Raw genomic sequence first — 13,866 nt, forward strand, 5'->3', positions numbered from 1 at the left:
AAATGGAATTACCTTGCAGAAGGTACATAGATTTTCAACAAGCCGCTCCTGGACAAAAAATCAAAAGTTAGCAACTGCCGCTGGGATTGTCGCAGGTGGTGCTGGAGCCTTGCTTTATGCATTGGAGCAATCGGTTGCCGCATCGGGAACGGAGGTGCACCCGCCGGAACAACCCTGGAACCATAAGGGTCTTTTCGAGTCGTTAGACCATGCCTCGGTACGACGTGGCTATGAGGTGTACAAGCAGGTCTGTGCCGCTTGTCACTCGATGCGATTCATCGCCTACCGCAATCTGGTCGGCGTATCGCATACCGAGGCCGAGGCTAAGGCGGAAGCAGCTGAAATTCAAGTACAAGATGGCCCCGATGAGGTTGGCAATTACTTCATGCGACCGGGTAAATTATCGGATTACTTCCCGAGTCCTTACCCGAACGAGGAAGCGGCACGTGCTGCCAACAACGGGGCCTACCCACCAGATCTCAGCTACATTGCTCTGGCCCGTCACGGTGGAGAGGATTACTTGTTTGCACTGTTGACCGGTTATTGTGATGCTCCGGCTAGAGTTGTGCTGCGAGAGGGACAATATTTCAATCCCTACTTCCCCGGAGGTGCCATTTCCATGGCTCAAGCGCGGTACAACGAGTCGGCAGAATACAGCGATGGAACGCCAGCTTCCGCTAGTCAACTGGCAAAGGACGTATCTACGTTCTTAGTGTGGGCTGCCGATCCACACCTGGATGAACGCAAGCGTATGGGTATCAAGTCGCTTGGTATCATACTAGTTCTCGGTACATTAGTATACTACCTTAAACGGCATAAGTGGGCTGCACTCAAGACGAGGAAAATTTCAAACCTTATTTAAACATGAACCAAAACTACTCATTTCGCTTAACTAAATTGTACGTTGCCTTGAATTCTATGTACAAATGATGAGCTTGCCGGTAGAATTCTCAAACTCGAGGACAAGGTGAACATTTGGGCTGAAGCCTACTTCCCCTAATTTATCACTTGCCCGAAAACCATTTCTCCGAATGTACTGCTTTCTTTGGGGATTGGTATTGGTGCGAAAAAACAATCTTCAGAAAAATGGGAACATTCGGGCGGGTTTCGGGATAAGGGTTTTCGGGGAATTGTTATACAATCAATATTATGCAGTAAAATGTATAAAGTAATCCGTAACGTAAATAACTTTTAAATAGTTAATCCGTAACACAATATTGAATAGTTGAAAATTCTCAAACATTGTCGAATTGAACCAGTTTTCGTAGTTCTATCTTAACATCACATTCGTACCCTTTAGCACAGTTCTTCATACTTTTCTTTTATTGAATCTATTTTCCCGATAGACAACACGCGGCTACCTTCAGTCGATCAAGCAAGGCGATGTTAAGCTACCAGACGGACCGTTGCTGCTGAATCCTACCTCACTGATGTCGGCTTTCCACCGCGAGGTGATCGAAAAGAAACCGGAACAGTTCAAGATAGCCTGCTTGAGCGACATTCAGGCTTTGTTTCCCGATAAGAATCCTTTCTACGCTGGTTATGGTAATAGAATCAATGTAAGTAGAATCAAGCGGTTGGCTTGTCCGTCTTTCCAGATGTGAAGTATAATGTTTTTGTTTTTGTTTCCAGGATGTGTGGGCCTACCGAGCAGTTGGGATACCGATTTCACGAATTTTCACCATCAACACTAAGGGAGAGCTTAAGCACGAACTCACGCAAACATTCCAATCAACGTAAGTTATCTTATCAAGTATGTTTTTGGGTAGTAGAGAGTATATGGTACAAAGTACACACTGTATACAAGGCAGCACACAATATCTCATAAATGACTCATCAGAAAAACATAAGTCTTTTGCAAAAAAAAAAAACGCACACGACTTCGGGACCGGACAATATAACTACATTATCATCAAGAAGCAAATCCCATTTTTTCTACATAGACAGATTTCTATTTTGGTAGCCATATTTTGATCTCTTCTTTGTTTTGTTCGTTATGTTCTTCTTCTTCAAAACACTTGATTCGCGATTGAACTTTGAACATGTCTATCTAGTTATGCCGGACAGTCATTGGTAGTCAATGATATTTTTCCACCCGTCATTCGTGAGCCGTCGCCATCGACGTCTGATAGCATAGACTACGATGAGGACGGTGAAGGAAACGGCAGTCCGTTTGACGAATGCGAAGCGGACAGTTGCTTTGAGGAATGCGATCACGCTCGTCCCAGCAGCTTAAAGCAGTCGTCTAAAGGCAACGGAAAAATCAAACGGCGCCCTGCAAACCGTTGCCAGGAATGTGATCGCGTAGAGTTGCAGTTTGCTTGTGACATCGAGTATTAGACATTGTTGTTGGACCAAAACGAAAAAAATAAGACTGCTTCTGAAAGAGCAAAATACCTAGTATTTGTTGACGACTGTGCCAATTTGCATGGCATTATATTGCTTTGACGTTTCTGACCAAAGGTTTTTAGTTGTAGTCTTTCTTCAGCAAACAAACCGCGGTAAGCAACGAATAATTCAGCTAATCACCAAACTTTTCGCTTATTGCTAACTTCTTCACTGGCCGTTTAACACTTCTCATGCCAACCATTTCATGTTGTCTTCATTATTTATGGAATGCCGAAAAATCCAGCAATTGTGCTATAATAGCCTAACGTGTTTTTCAACCACATTCTGCTAGAAATTGCATCCGATATCGATTGGCAAACTTCAACGGAACAAACTATTCTATTGGGTTATCTTCATATAGTAATACCCGACATTCTCAACTCAGTAAAATGAACTCATCTCTTTTACTTTTACTGCAATCATTCCCGAAACGCAACGACACCTAACCTCCCCGTTTGTAACCGCATTTTTACAGCTACGCGAATATGGCATACATCGTGGACCAACTGTTTCCGCCCATCAAACACATCGAGGAGGAAGACAGCGAATATACCAGTTTCAACTACTGGCGGGATCCAGTACCGGATATAGATTTGAATCTAGACCTATCCAGCAATTCTCAGCAGGGCGGCAACGTTAGTACGGCCGCCCTCAACACCACTAGCGGTGGTGCACTTCCGTACGAGAAAGTGACTCCGACGAGCACCCTAATACAGCAGGCACTACCGACGATTCCAGAAAACTCAATCCATTAAACACAACAACCACTGGGCTTGCAAATCTGTGTAGGTTTTTATAACTAAAATATCCACATAAAACTAGAATACTAAAATAACAAACAGCTTCATGTGACTTGAACCAAATCCGTTAATGTCATTATCATGTAAGGAGCTTCAATTATTGTGTAACGCATCACTGGGTGACAAGCGTAGTACGAAAGCTAGGAAACAGCTCAATATGTTACAGTTCGTCTATAGTTATATACCCTTAATACTGTATCCGTGAAAGCAGCGGGACTAATTTCAACTATTTAGATAGCATACATGAACAAATCGTGAACAGCTGTTTTAGACGTTATGTTTAGATTTAGTTTTCCTTACATCTAAATTATGTTCTCAGTTAAAACTCGAGAACAAGTGCGCCGATTAAACCAACGGTCCATACCAGAGCTAGGAAAAAAAATGTGATAAAAATTATTTCTATTTATGTTTACTTTGATAGGCAGATTAGCAAAGTTGAAAGAAAAACGAAACAGTTCTCGTACTAATAATTGTTTGAACGTTAGTTTTCGGTGCGCGTATTTTTCTTCTGATTCTGATGTTAAGTTAATCACTAACAGGAATTATTCACAGCATAAACCTTTGTCAAGCATACCTATTAGGACTAGCGCTACAAAATACTAGTATATCGTGGCCGTATTGAAATTACTCGAACGTTGAATAAACGCTAAATTATGATGCTTCAGAATATGGACTAAGTTGTTTTGCTTCATTCGAAATTCATTTCGTTTTCCTTGTATTCAATCCTGTTTTTCCTCTTGTTTTCCACTCATTTTTTTGTAATTTTCGGTGTTCAGTTTTTCCCCATCCCTTTTTCCATTTTCCGTTTCCGTATTTTCGTATATTTTAACTTCTTCCCTTCTCGTTTTTCGTCGTCCTTTGTTCCTTTTTTCTTGTAACATTTTTTCTTTTCTGCCACGTTTATTCTGTTTTTGACTCCCTTTGCACTCGGATGTTCATTTTTTTATCTCCCGTTTTTTGACCTCTTTACCGTTTTCAAAACGAGGAATTACTTCTCTTTTTTCTCTCGCTACGCTCCTTGTTCCTTTGTATTTGTATTCTTGTCTTATTTCCCTTAACGTTTTCCCACCTTTTCTGTCACGGTTTTCTTATTCTTCTTTTTCTCCCGATTTCCTTTTTATGCCCGTTTCCTCGTTCTTTTTCCGTCTTACTTTTTGTTTTCTGTTTCCGTTAACTCCTATTTTTTCTTTTTCTAACCCGTGTCTCCTTTATTCTTCCGTTTTTCTCCTTTTCTGTCCAGTTTGACCTCATTATCTTTCACTATAGGTTATCCTTCTTTTCTCTCGATTCTTTTACGCGCTGTCTCCCTATTTTTCTGTCAAATCTCCCCTTTTTTGCCTCGTTTGCCTTTTTATTCCGTCTTTTGTCTTCTTCTCTACCATTCTCTGCTTTTTTTTCATTTAGTCCGTATTTCTTTTCTTCTTTTTCCCATTCGCTCGGTTTTCTTTCTTCCCGTTTTCGATTGTTTCTCTCTTGTTTTCTGTTCTTGTTCGTCTTGCTTCCATATTCCTTTTGTCGTCTCATTTTTACACTTTCTCTATTAATTCCCTATTTTTCTGCCTACTGTTTCCACTTTTTGCTTGTTTTCAAGCCCGTTTTTTTTCCTTTCATACCTTGCTTTTGTCATTTTCTATTTCGTTTCTCCTTTTTTTCAACTATTTCCGTGACGTGTTTATTTTTTTTCTGTCCCGTCTTTTTTATATTTTTCCTATTTTATGTCCGTTTTTTCTTTCTCTCTTTTTCCAGTCTCGTTTTTTGTACTTCATTTCTATTTATTCATTTTCGTCTATTCCGTTCTTCCTCTTATGCCCCGCTTTCCTCTCTTTTCGGTTACGTAATGTGTTTCTTTTCCATTTTATCGCATATCTGCTGTTCGTTTTCCTTGCCGTTTTTTTTCCTGTTTTGTTCGGCTTTGCTCCTTTTCTTAAGGTATAATTCCAGGACTACGTCTTACTTTAATAGGGTGGCGTGCTACCAAAAAAAACGATTGTGACACGAAAAAGTGATAGATTTTGAATGTTAATATCTCAGTCAATTCTGAACGGATTTTGCTGAATTAGAGTATGTTGCTACATCGTCGTAATTGCCTATTCCCGTCCTATCCAATACAAATTATTAAAAATATCAGCATTTTTATGACACACAATACAAAACTAGTTATTCCCTAAGATTTTAGTTAGTTGTCTATCATACGCGATCAATTGATGTGAGCTGAGATCTATTTAAATGCTTTTTAACGTTAAAGAAGTCCGACTAGCCAAATTTCCTACGTTTTTTCGTGCGACGTGCGAAGAAGACAATGTCGACTAATCGTTTTAATTTCCGTCATTCATAAATGAAAATAACTCACGTACGGCATTGTCGTTATTCTGCAGCCAGGAAAACTTGCCTGACCTGCAGAAATTTTGCAGAATAACATTTGTCATGCCGTCCTACACAAATACATGCGCGTTAGCTTCGTAAACATTGTTGTGATTTTTAGTTCGGACGATGAAAAATTTTGTTGGACGGATTTTAAAACGGTACGACGAATTTAAGAAATAAAGTCAGTTGCGTAATTTTAATAATATGCTTTATTAGTCGCTTTTCAGTGATTTCAAAGTTCACGGATCGGAAGGTAAGTGTGTTTTAGTCAAATCAGCATAAGAACTTTTGGAGTATTCATTAAATCCATCCAACAAATTATGAAAATTAGAATGGCTTTACTTATTACGACGGGAATTAAAAAAAACCCTACATACCAATCGATTTACAAAATATGTGCCTATTCTGTGGTTTTCACAAAAAGGTGGGTCTTTACAGCTAACTGCTGGAATTTTTACATAAAATCAAATTTTTTTTAGTGAATTTACATAAGCTTCAAGCCAATCACGTTTGAGTATTTTCGGGTATGAACTTGCTTCTTCTATTGCCTTTATCAGTTAGATGTGGGAGTGAAATCCATCTGCCATTTTATTGCATACTAGCTGACCCGACAAACTTCGTATTGCCACAAATTAACCTGTATTGTACATAAATCATAAATCTCGGATGATCTTTGTCCCAATCTCGAGTTTTGCAAGCCCCCCAGTGGGCGGCGCTTCCAACGACGGGACACCGGCAACACTCGCGACCGTTTCGTCCTGAATGATCTAGTGTTACTATAGATAGTTTTTGTGGTCTTGTATTGACTAATGTTTTATGAAAGAGTCTCGAATTTTTCGAGTTCGATTAGTTTTTGAGTTTCGCAAAAAATTCTGTTTTATTTGTATGAGAGTCCATATCCCCCTACCACAGGGGTGAGAGGTCTTTAACTATCGTAAAATAAATTCAAGACTCCAAAATCTCCCACATGCCAAATTTGGTTCCATTTGCTTGATTAGTTCTCAAGTTATAAGGAAATTTGAATTTCGTTTGTATGGGAGCTCCCCTCTTAAAAGGGGAAGGGGTCGTAATTCACCATAGAAAAAATTTCTGCCATCTAAAACTCCCACATGCCAAATTTGGTTCCATTTGATTGATTAGTTCTCGAGATAAGAGGAAATTTGCATTTCATTTGTATGGAAGCCCACCCTCTTAAAGGGGAGATGGGCCATAACTCGCTTTCTAAAGAAGAGAGGGGTCTCAATTCACCATAGAAAAAAATCTTGCGTCCAAAACCACTTACATGTCAAATTTGGTTCCATTTGCTTGATTAGTTCTCGAGTTATGAGGAAATTTGTTTTTCATTTGTATGAGAGCCCCCCCTCTTAAAAAGGTAAGGGGTCCTAATTCATCATAGAAAAAATGGTTGCCTCCAAAAACACCCACATGCCAAATATGGTTCCATTTGCTTGATTAGTTCTCGAATTATGAGGAAATTTGTATTTCATTTGTGTAGAAGCTCCCCCTCTTAAAGTTGGGAGGGGTCCTAATTCACCATAGAAAATATTTTTGCCTCCAGAAACCTCCACATGCCAAATTTGGTTCTATTTGCTTGATTAGTTCTCGAGTTATGAGGAAATTTGAATTTCATTTGTATAGAAGCCCCCCTCCTAAAGTGGGTAGGGGTCCTAATTCATAATATAAAAAAATTTTGTCTCCAAAAGCACCCACATGATAAATTTGGTTCCATTTGCTTGATTAGTTTTCGAGTTATGAGGAAATTTGTATTTCGTTTGTATAGGAGCCCCCCCTCTTAAAGTGGGGATGAATCCTTATTTACCATAGAAAATATTCTTGCCCTCGAAAACTTTCACATGACAAATTTTGTTCCATTTGCTTGATTAGTTCTTCAGTTATGAGGAAATTTGTATTTCATATGTATAGGAGCCCCCCCTCCTAAAACGGGGAGGGGTCCCAATTCATCACAGAAAAAATTTTTGTCTCCAAAAACACTTACATGCCAAATTTGGTTCCATTTGCTTAATTACTTCTCGAGTTATGAGGAAAATTGTGTTTCTTTGGTACAGGAGCCCCCTCTCTTAAAGTGGGGAGGGGTCCTAATTTACTATAGAAAATATTCTTGCCCTCGAAAACCTTCACATGCCAAATTTGGGTCCATTTGCTTGATTAGTTCTCGAGTTATGAGGAAATTTGTATGGAAGCCCCCCCTTTTAAAGAGGAGAGGAGTTATAATTCCCCTTATAAAGAGGGGAGGAGTCTCAATTTACCATAGAATAAATTCTTGTCACCGAAAACACCCACATGCCAAATTTTGTTCTATTTGCTTGATTAGTTGTCGAGTTATGCAGAAATTTGTGTTTCATTTGTAGGGGAGCCCCCCCTCATAGTGGGGGGAGGGGTTTCTAACCATCACTAAAACCTTTCCTGGCCCCAAAAAACCTCTACATGCATATTTTCATGCCGATTGGTTCAGTAATTTTCGATTCTATAAGGAACATATGGACAGACAGACAGACAGACAGAAATCCTTCTTTATAGGTATAGATTGGAAATTTTAGCTCACAATTCCTTAGCTTTTCCTTTTAAGCCGAGTCCTTCTAGAGACACACTGAAATGCAACACAAAACATCATCAGTTTGCGTTGCTATATGAACAAAAATAGTAACAATTTTGCGGCTTGCTAATACATAGTATATCGCTATGTTACGGTTCTCGTTCCGAGGTGACCGAAATGGTGAATGTAGAACACGACCCGTACATTAACCAAATTAAAACTTAACTTTATTGAACAATAACGAGGTACAATTGTGCGAGTCTCATTTTCGCGGTAAAACGGAACAGGAATATGAACGTCCTGTTGTCAGCACTGGCGAGCATCAACTGATGACAGCTGTCACTGTGACCAGAGAGCTTGGCCGTAACGATGTTACGAATGCCGACGTCTCCGACAGTAACGATGTAGACACTTAAAAAAAAGCGCCGAAGTCAGCAAAATTTTGCCGAGATTAGGACAGCCGAGCGTCCGGTAAAATTTTATATGATGCCAAACGTTAGTAAAGATCTGTAAACGTCGATTTGCAAAACTGAAATTTTTACCGAACACTCGGCTGTCCAAATCTCGGCAAATTTTGCTGAGTTTTTTAAGTGTGTAGGAATGTCCACATCTCCAACAAGCTACGTCCTTTAGTTACGTTGATAATGGAATGAAAGAGCTTGAAAAAGCCCAGTCCCAATTCTAATGAAACAGAGCGTTCAAACCACCCCATTGGCAGGCAACCATGTTTTCGCTGCCAACATCTCGTGTGTGCGAAAATGAGATAGCATGTCAGCACTGCGTTTCACTCAACTGCCAGCAGTCTGATTTGGGCCCGCTGTCAAATTTTGAGCCCAGGACATGCTGTCGCTGACGTTTACTGCAGTTCGATATAGAGATGTCGATGGGGTGGTTCAAACGCATAGTGGGTATGTGAATTTTGCAGGTTAGCTGCGAAAATTAATGGTGAAAGGCGCGCAAGGCTCGTCAAACATCAGCAAGGGTGATAAGAAAAATCGGTGTAAGAAGATTCAATGCACATATATAAGGTTCTGAAGCAGGTCAATTCTAACACAGGTAATTTTTCAAACGAAATGATTATCTTTAAACGAATTGCTACCGACACTTCTAGTCTGACTTACTACAACAAGTGCTTTACAATTATCTCTCCCGAGGGTCAAACCTCTGGAAATCAACTACATCCAGGAGACTTGGAGATGTTTAAAAACAAGTTTAATAAATCATCCACCAATCGACCTTTTTAAGAGCTACAGAATAATGGTTGAAGATGTCTTAGGTTCGCACTCCCGCCTGTGAGTAGAATCGAGGGCGAAGATGAAGAAGAAGAAAAATGTAATGCAAAATTTGTATTCTAGTGCGCCACTAGCCTCACGGGCATTTGATTCCGAATTTTTTGCCTCGGGAATAAGCCATGCAGGAAGACGATGTGAGGATGAGCGTGCGCTAGTGTGTGGGTAACAAAATATCTCACACAGCACTGGCGGCTGAGACGTAAAAGAAGCCTCTGACGTGTGCGGCGCGAGTGCTGAATGCTATTTTTCTCATATACTATTTCGCGTGTGAGTAGGCATGGTTGACTTCTCGCCCGATTCGCAACATTGCCTGTCGGTTTTGGGCTGCCACTCGTCATTCTCGCCTAACACTCGCTGTTTTAGCATCCTTGCGCTCATCCAACGGACACGGGCTCTGCTTTGAAATCGGTGGTCTCTGTTGGGCTTTCGGCGAAATATTTGTTACGTGGCCAGTCCATTGTCTTCACAATAATCGCATCTTTGTATACTTGGTAAATTTCGAAGCAGAGCGCAGTTCTTCTAATATGCCGCCAAGAATTGATACGATCAAAAACACCACTCGTCGGTCGCACTCTTTCGGCGTCCGCGCTACATGGCCGCAGAATACCGCCAGGAAAATTAGCATCTTACAGAGCGACTACGTAATCCGTAGAAGGCTCTGTTGGCAGCCGCTATCTTTCATCGATGTCATCCGCGAGCCCTAGGAGCAAGTGACATTTCGTGAGGAGGGTACCGCTTCGCTGCACGTCTGCCCTTCGCGCATAGCCCCTTTCAATGCAATGCTGAATAGCAAATTCGACAGCCTGTCACCTCGGTAATTACTACATGCGAGTCGATGGCCCTTTTTGTAAATAGAGCATATGAGACCTTCCAACCAGTCCGTAGGTAGTTACTCCTCAGTCCATACCTTTAGTAAAACCTGATGGCTTGCACAATAGAGCCGTTCGCACCCGACTTTCAAAAGTTTGGCGAGGATGTCGTCCTTTCCGGCTGCTTTACCGTTTTGCAGGTCCCTCGCTGTTTTTTTAACCTTGTCTAAAGTTGGGGGATCCATAGCTTGTCCATCATCCAATTCTTATTCGTTATCCTAACAATGGTTCCTCTCCTTGTCGTTACACATAACAGGAGTTGGCATGGTCCAGTTCGTGATTTCGTTGATCGTTTTAAAGAAGCTCCTCGTATCGTGCCTCTCGAAGCAATTCTTCGCCTCCGCAAGAAAGTCCTGACGTCGGTGAAGTCTCTTTTCGGCAGTGCTAGCATTTCGTATCTCTCTGCTCTGGCGTGTAACGTAACGATATGTGAGCGCTGGCTCAATTCTTCTCGTCAGTCAGTCACTCGTCGGCGCTCTGCCTCAAACAATTCGCTGGAAGTGGCTGCAGCAGTAGTTAGCGTTGCCAAGTCTGAAAATTACAAAAACCGACCGGTCGGTCCTGCGAGGGGGGGTTGTGGCAGCATATTAGAGGATTTGCAATTGTGTAGATAGCGAACGGCGGGACATCACAGTCGGAACCACCACGAACATTGAATGGATTATTGAAAATAGCTAGTTTTAGAGTAACAGCTACTTGCTTCTGGAGCTAGTGGACAATTTAATGTATATTACCGCTAGAAGCAAGGTATTGTCACTGCAAAACTGGCTATCTTCAATGATCCACTGCTCAGGATTGCTAATAAATTTATCAGAAACTATAACAGACTAGGCAAAAAGTACAAATCCGGTTCATGTGTCGGAAAACCAGCCTTTTTGCCGGATTGACCTGCCACCGGCTTTGCAATTAAAAATCTGATCGGGCCGTCCAAAAACCGGCCACTTTGCAGCCCTAGCAGTAGCAGCGTGGTCAGTGGTACAGTGTTCCTCAATAATAAGCTTTATGGGGGTCCGTGATACTATGGATAAATGTTTCAATCCTCGACAAATGCTTCAGAAATGTCCGGAATATAAGGTACTCTTCATATTTGCGTGGATTTCAGGGCAGCATAAGATACAGTCGGACGCGAACAGCTATAGCAGATAATGCACGACAACGGTTTTCCGGACAAACTGACCACCCTGGAGCGAGTGAGTTGAGATTATTTTAAGCTTATGATTTCTGACGAGTTTCCGCTTGTTTTTAAGCGATTATTGTTAGCCTACATCATTGCAATCAATTTATTAGTTACAAGCCACACGGACAGTGTTGCCAAGTAACAGTTTGAAACTTTATTACTTTGCACTTTTTGTTTAGCAGGACCATATTAATTGTTAATAATAAAAATTAAATTTTTACGATTAGAAATTCGCGGTATAGTTAAGGAAAAGACGGCTGTATTATGCATGCATAATTATTTTTTAATCGACAAAGCCGGGTCCTTTAGATTCTTATAACATTTTACCGTTTAAAAATGAAACGCAGTTTCATAGAATCGTTAAACAATTTTTTATAACGACGATAACCAGCGTCGAACCCCAAAAATGATAGATTTTACTTTTGAAAGACCTTCAAAGTCTGTATCTAAGAAATAGGCAGTCATTTTAATTCAAACTATACCTGTCAATTCCAAACTATTGTTTCAGAATGGAAAATTTACTCATTGTTCACTTCAGCCGATCAGTTTTAAAATTATGAGGTAATATTGTAGGCGTTTCGATACCAATTTCTATATTTACCTGTTTCAACAAATAACGATTTGATAAGAAAAAAACCTTAACTAGGTACTCACCGGTAGTTCAAGACCTTTGCTGTTTAAAACGACTGACTTTCTTCTTCCCAGTCGTTGATGTTTTGCTTGCGGATGTTTTGAGTTCTGCTTCCCGAAGGTCCTCCGAGCTATGCTCAATGACTTCGCCAATTATCTAAACATTACAAGGCAGTTAGGAAAACTTTTTGCGTTATTCATAGATTCATACTTACATCGACCAGAACTGGTTCTTTTTTGGGGCTACTTCTGGCCAGGGGTGGTGCTTCCTCGTGGTGTATTTCCTCCAGTACCTTTTCACGGTTCTTCAAAATGGATTTGGTTTTCGTGCCGGAAGTAACACTTGAACCTTCCTTTGCCAGGCAATGTTCGAATAAACGATAAATATCAGCAGGGCTTACAATTGCTCTTTCGTTATTGCTGCCGCTTGAATGCTGACTCTGCACTGGGGAATGATTCACGTGTAGCTCCAGTGTAAGTTTCGAAGACGGACTTGGCGAAGGACCGACCGACGATTGCACTTCCGAGTTTTCAATAATTTTAACCGAATCGGTTTCGGCAAACTTAATTGTACGTTTTTTCTTTGCCAACTTTTCGCTGGACTCCCAGGCGGGACAAAGAAAGTCCAGTGCTTCTTCCAGCTCGTAACGAAGATCACAAAGGTCTACTTTCTCATCGACTGTTACTGTATTTTGACTCAGCTTAGTACTAATATCATTCAACTTTTCTTTAAAAACTTCAACTTTTTCCTTTATATCCATCGATTTTGTATGTTGTAATAACTTCGCAAACTCAGGCGAAACAACGTCACAAGATTCTTCGGAATCAACGGAACTACCGTCGTCATCTGTGGTTTCAATTTCCAAACTCTCCGTTACCTTTCTTATTTCATCCATCGGCATCGAACTGGGCTCCAAACTATGTGCCAACCTTTTCTTTTCGTTCACTTTCAGTTCCCCACTCATCAACTGACGCAACTGTTCATCATTTTCCACAGAAACATCCAAGTTGTCCATTTCTTGCTCGAGCTCTTCCATTAATTCTAATTCTTCTAAACGACTAAAAACACTCTCATCGGACTCGGACTCGGGTTGGAATGCAACAAGTGATTTAGCTTCCTGCAGCTTGTTTTCCCTCACCCGTTTCCGATGCTGCTCTCTCCATTCTTTTTCCCGTTCCTCATCGTATTCTTCAATGATCTCTTGCCCACTGAACGCGTCTTCAGCGAAGGGAACCTCCAACTTACTCACGAAAAGGTCTTTTTCGCGATCGTACTTCTGTAACATGCTGTCTGCGTTGCTAATGCGATGGTCGATGATGCGCATGGCTTCATTTACGGAACAGTCGGAAAAGTACCCGCAACCGTGGCTGGCCATCACTTCGCCAGTATGGTACAGCTGACCGGGAAGCAAAGCTTTTGAACCGATCGGTATCAGTATGTCAACCTTCAGTTGGCTTTGGTAAAATTTGATATTTTCCTTGACCTGTCGAAGCTCTTCCCGGTAGGACCGCCACCGGTTCGATTCCTGTTCATTACCAGCTAGGGCCTACATCACTCAAGGTTAATAAATTGGGAAAGTAACATATTACGCTATACTCACATCGGTGTATACTTTATTATACATTTCCATTGTTAAACAATTGTGAAAAGGATATTTAACGAAAATAGAAACAATAATTTAACTTTTCAAACTTTCAGCGATTACAATCGGTATCATGCTTGTGGTTTGGTAAAAAATGTAAACAAACCGGCACAATCTCGCGAGATTCACTTTGCAACAGTCATTCGTGC

At 40.9% G+C, this 13,866-nt stretch overlaps 2 protein-coding genes across 5 annotated transcripts in view; one reads left to right on the plus strand and one right to left on the minus strand.

Moving 5' to 3' along the window:
• Positions 1-3,840, plus strand: part of LOC128738392 (phosphatidate phosphatase LPIN3) — a 34,907-nt gene extending 31,067 nt beyond the window's left edge. For 2 of the 3 annotated variants that reach the window (XR_008412101.1, XR_008412102.1), the window contains exons 4-7: positions 1,347-1,559; positions 1,633-1,736; positions 2,055-2,501; positions 2,864-2,959. Coding sequence is in view for 1 of the 3 variants with exons in the window: in XM_053833476.1 (XP_053689451.1) it covers positions 1,347-1,559; positions 1,633-1,736; positions 2,864-3,143 (597 nt within the window). In the remaining 2 variants the exon portion in view is untranslated. Of the gene's footprint in view, positions 1-1,346; positions 1,560-1,632; positions 1,737-2,054; positions 2,502-2,863 lie in introns of all 3 variants that reach the window. The other variant, XM_053833476.1, reaches the window with a different exon arrangement.
• LOC128738393 (unconventional prefoldin RPB5 interactor-like protein) overlaps positions 1-13,778 on the minus strand; it is a 52,659-nt gene extending 38,881 nt beyond the window's left edge. Inside the window, exons 1-3 of one of the 2 annotated variants that reach the window (XM_053833479.1) lie at positions 13,676-13,778; positions 12,290-13,621; positions 12,099-12,231 (exon numbers count right to left, since the gene is read on the minus strand). In XM_053833479.1, the coding sequence (XP_053689454.1) occupies positions 12,106-12,231; positions 12,290-13,621; positions 13,676-13,705 (1,488 nt within the window). In that variant the 5' untranslated portion in view covers positions 13,706-13,778 and the 3' untranslated portion in view covers positions 12,099-12,105. Of the gene's footprint in view, positions 1-12,049; positions 12,232-12,289; positions 13,622-13,675 lie in introns of those variants that run through there. The other variant, XM_053833477.1, reaches the window with a different exon arrangement.
• Between the last annotated feature and the right edge of the window lie 88 nt (positions 13,779-13,866).

Source organism: Sabethes cyaneus, chromosome 2 (assembly GCF_943734655.1).
Source record: "Sabethes cyaneus chromosome 2, idSabCyanKW18_F2, whole genome shotgun sequence".
Lineage (NCBI taxonomy): Eukaryota > Metazoa > Arthropoda > Insecta > Diptera > Culicidae > Sabethes > Sabethes cyaneus.